At 23.9% G+C, this 1,508-nt stretch overlaps 1 protein-coding gene across 1 annotated transcript; it reads left to right on the top strand.

The window, feature by feature from the left end:
• Window positions 1-518: 518 nt before the first annotated feature.
• Window positions 519-914, top strand: PCYB_006100 (hypothetical protein; the record flags this gene model as incomplete). Its single annotated transcript, XM_004228031.1, has 1 exon — window positions 519-914. A coding segment is annotated over one exon (396 nt), but the record flags the coding sequence as incomplete, so codon positions are not given.
• Window positions 915-1,508: the final 594 nt, after the last annotated feature.

Below are 1,508 nucleotides of genomic sequence, written 5' to 3'. Positions count from 1 at the left end.
TGTAAAATATAAATATTTCTTATATATATTATTTATGTATTTGAAAGTCAGACATTTCATATATCATAAAATTATAATGTTTTTTTTTATTAAAAAATAATTTCTTTATATATATGCAAAAATTTCACTTTTTTATTTTAGTATGAATTCTTTAAATATTGGGACATTTCTCTTATATTATGAATATGAATCTCAACATGAAACTTTAACTGACTATAGTTCTAGTTCTTGCTCCATAGAAAACGAAGAAAGGAATGAAAAACTAACAACGATATGTCAAAATTTCAAAAAGTTATATAAATATATATATTTAAATAAGGGGGAGGGGGATGATGTAAACGACCCTATTATAATTGAACAATATATGAATTTTTGGTTAAATTTTGAGCTAGTAGATATACAAAATCCTAAGCACAAAGCATCAAATTTCTTTAGAATTATAAAAAAATGATTCATCATTTTTCCTTGATAAATTACATATAAATATTACTGATATAAATAAAACTGAATTAGAGGACATGAAAAGTATCTACAATTTGTACCTAGCATATGATGATCTCCAAAAATTGAATTATGGTACAGAGAAAAAAAATATATGCATTGATGAAGTAGATTCATGCATTAATTTGTATACAAACCTTATAAAAACATGCCATGATAAAGATAAAGGTAATTTTTGTACAGCATTATCGGCTTTTAAAGATAAATATGATAAACTTAAAAAGATAATACCATGCATAACTAAGGATTTACCAGCATTTCCATCATACCAGGAAGAAATAAGTTTATCAGCATCATTAGATAATACAGATAGGGAATATATATCCATGCAAACAGAAGTTTCCGGTTTAGAAGATATTTTACTCATGGAAAATAAGAAACCTCCTGCAAAAAATAATACATATGCAATCATAGGTTCTACTTTAGGAACATCGGTCTTTTTATTTGGTATATATATGGTTAGAAATGTTTTCATTTAATTGTACAATTATTTTAAAAATACGTCTTTCTTTTTTTCTGAATAACAAATTTCTATTAAGTATTATTATCTTATTTAAATATGTATTTTTCTGCCATAATATTAGTTCACGCCCATAGGTTCATGGATTCGTAGTAACATTCTAAGGAAAAAAGCATACATAAAAGACTTACAAGATGAATCACGGAAATTATTCGACATTCCACACATACAGCATAAATATTCAAATAGTATATCATATCTACCTGTTGAATATTCGTAAAAAAAATCTGAAAAAAAAATAAATATTATCTTTATATTACACGAGAAATTGAATCCAAGTGTATTCACATATAATTATCTTTAAAATAGCTTATATGTTTCCTCGTTTTATACAATAATAAAATACGTATAAATTGACAAAAGGAATAAATAAAATAATACTAGTTATAGTCACTTTTGTATAAAGTGAATATAATAATTTTCGTGCTTATCATGGGCTTACTTATTAATAAATCTAAACATATAATGTATGCTTAAATATTATAAT

This window comes from Plasmodium cynomolgi, assembly GCF_000321355.1.
Source record: "Plasmodium cynomolgi strain B DNA, scaffold: 0900, whole genome shotgun sequence".
Lineage (NCBI taxonomy): Eukaryota > Apicomplexa > Aconoidasida > Haemosporida > Plasmodiidae > Plasmodium > Plasmodium cynomolgi.
The sequence above is the reverse complement of the archived record's forward strand: the minus strand, read 5'-3'. Positions and strand labels throughout refer to the sequence as shown.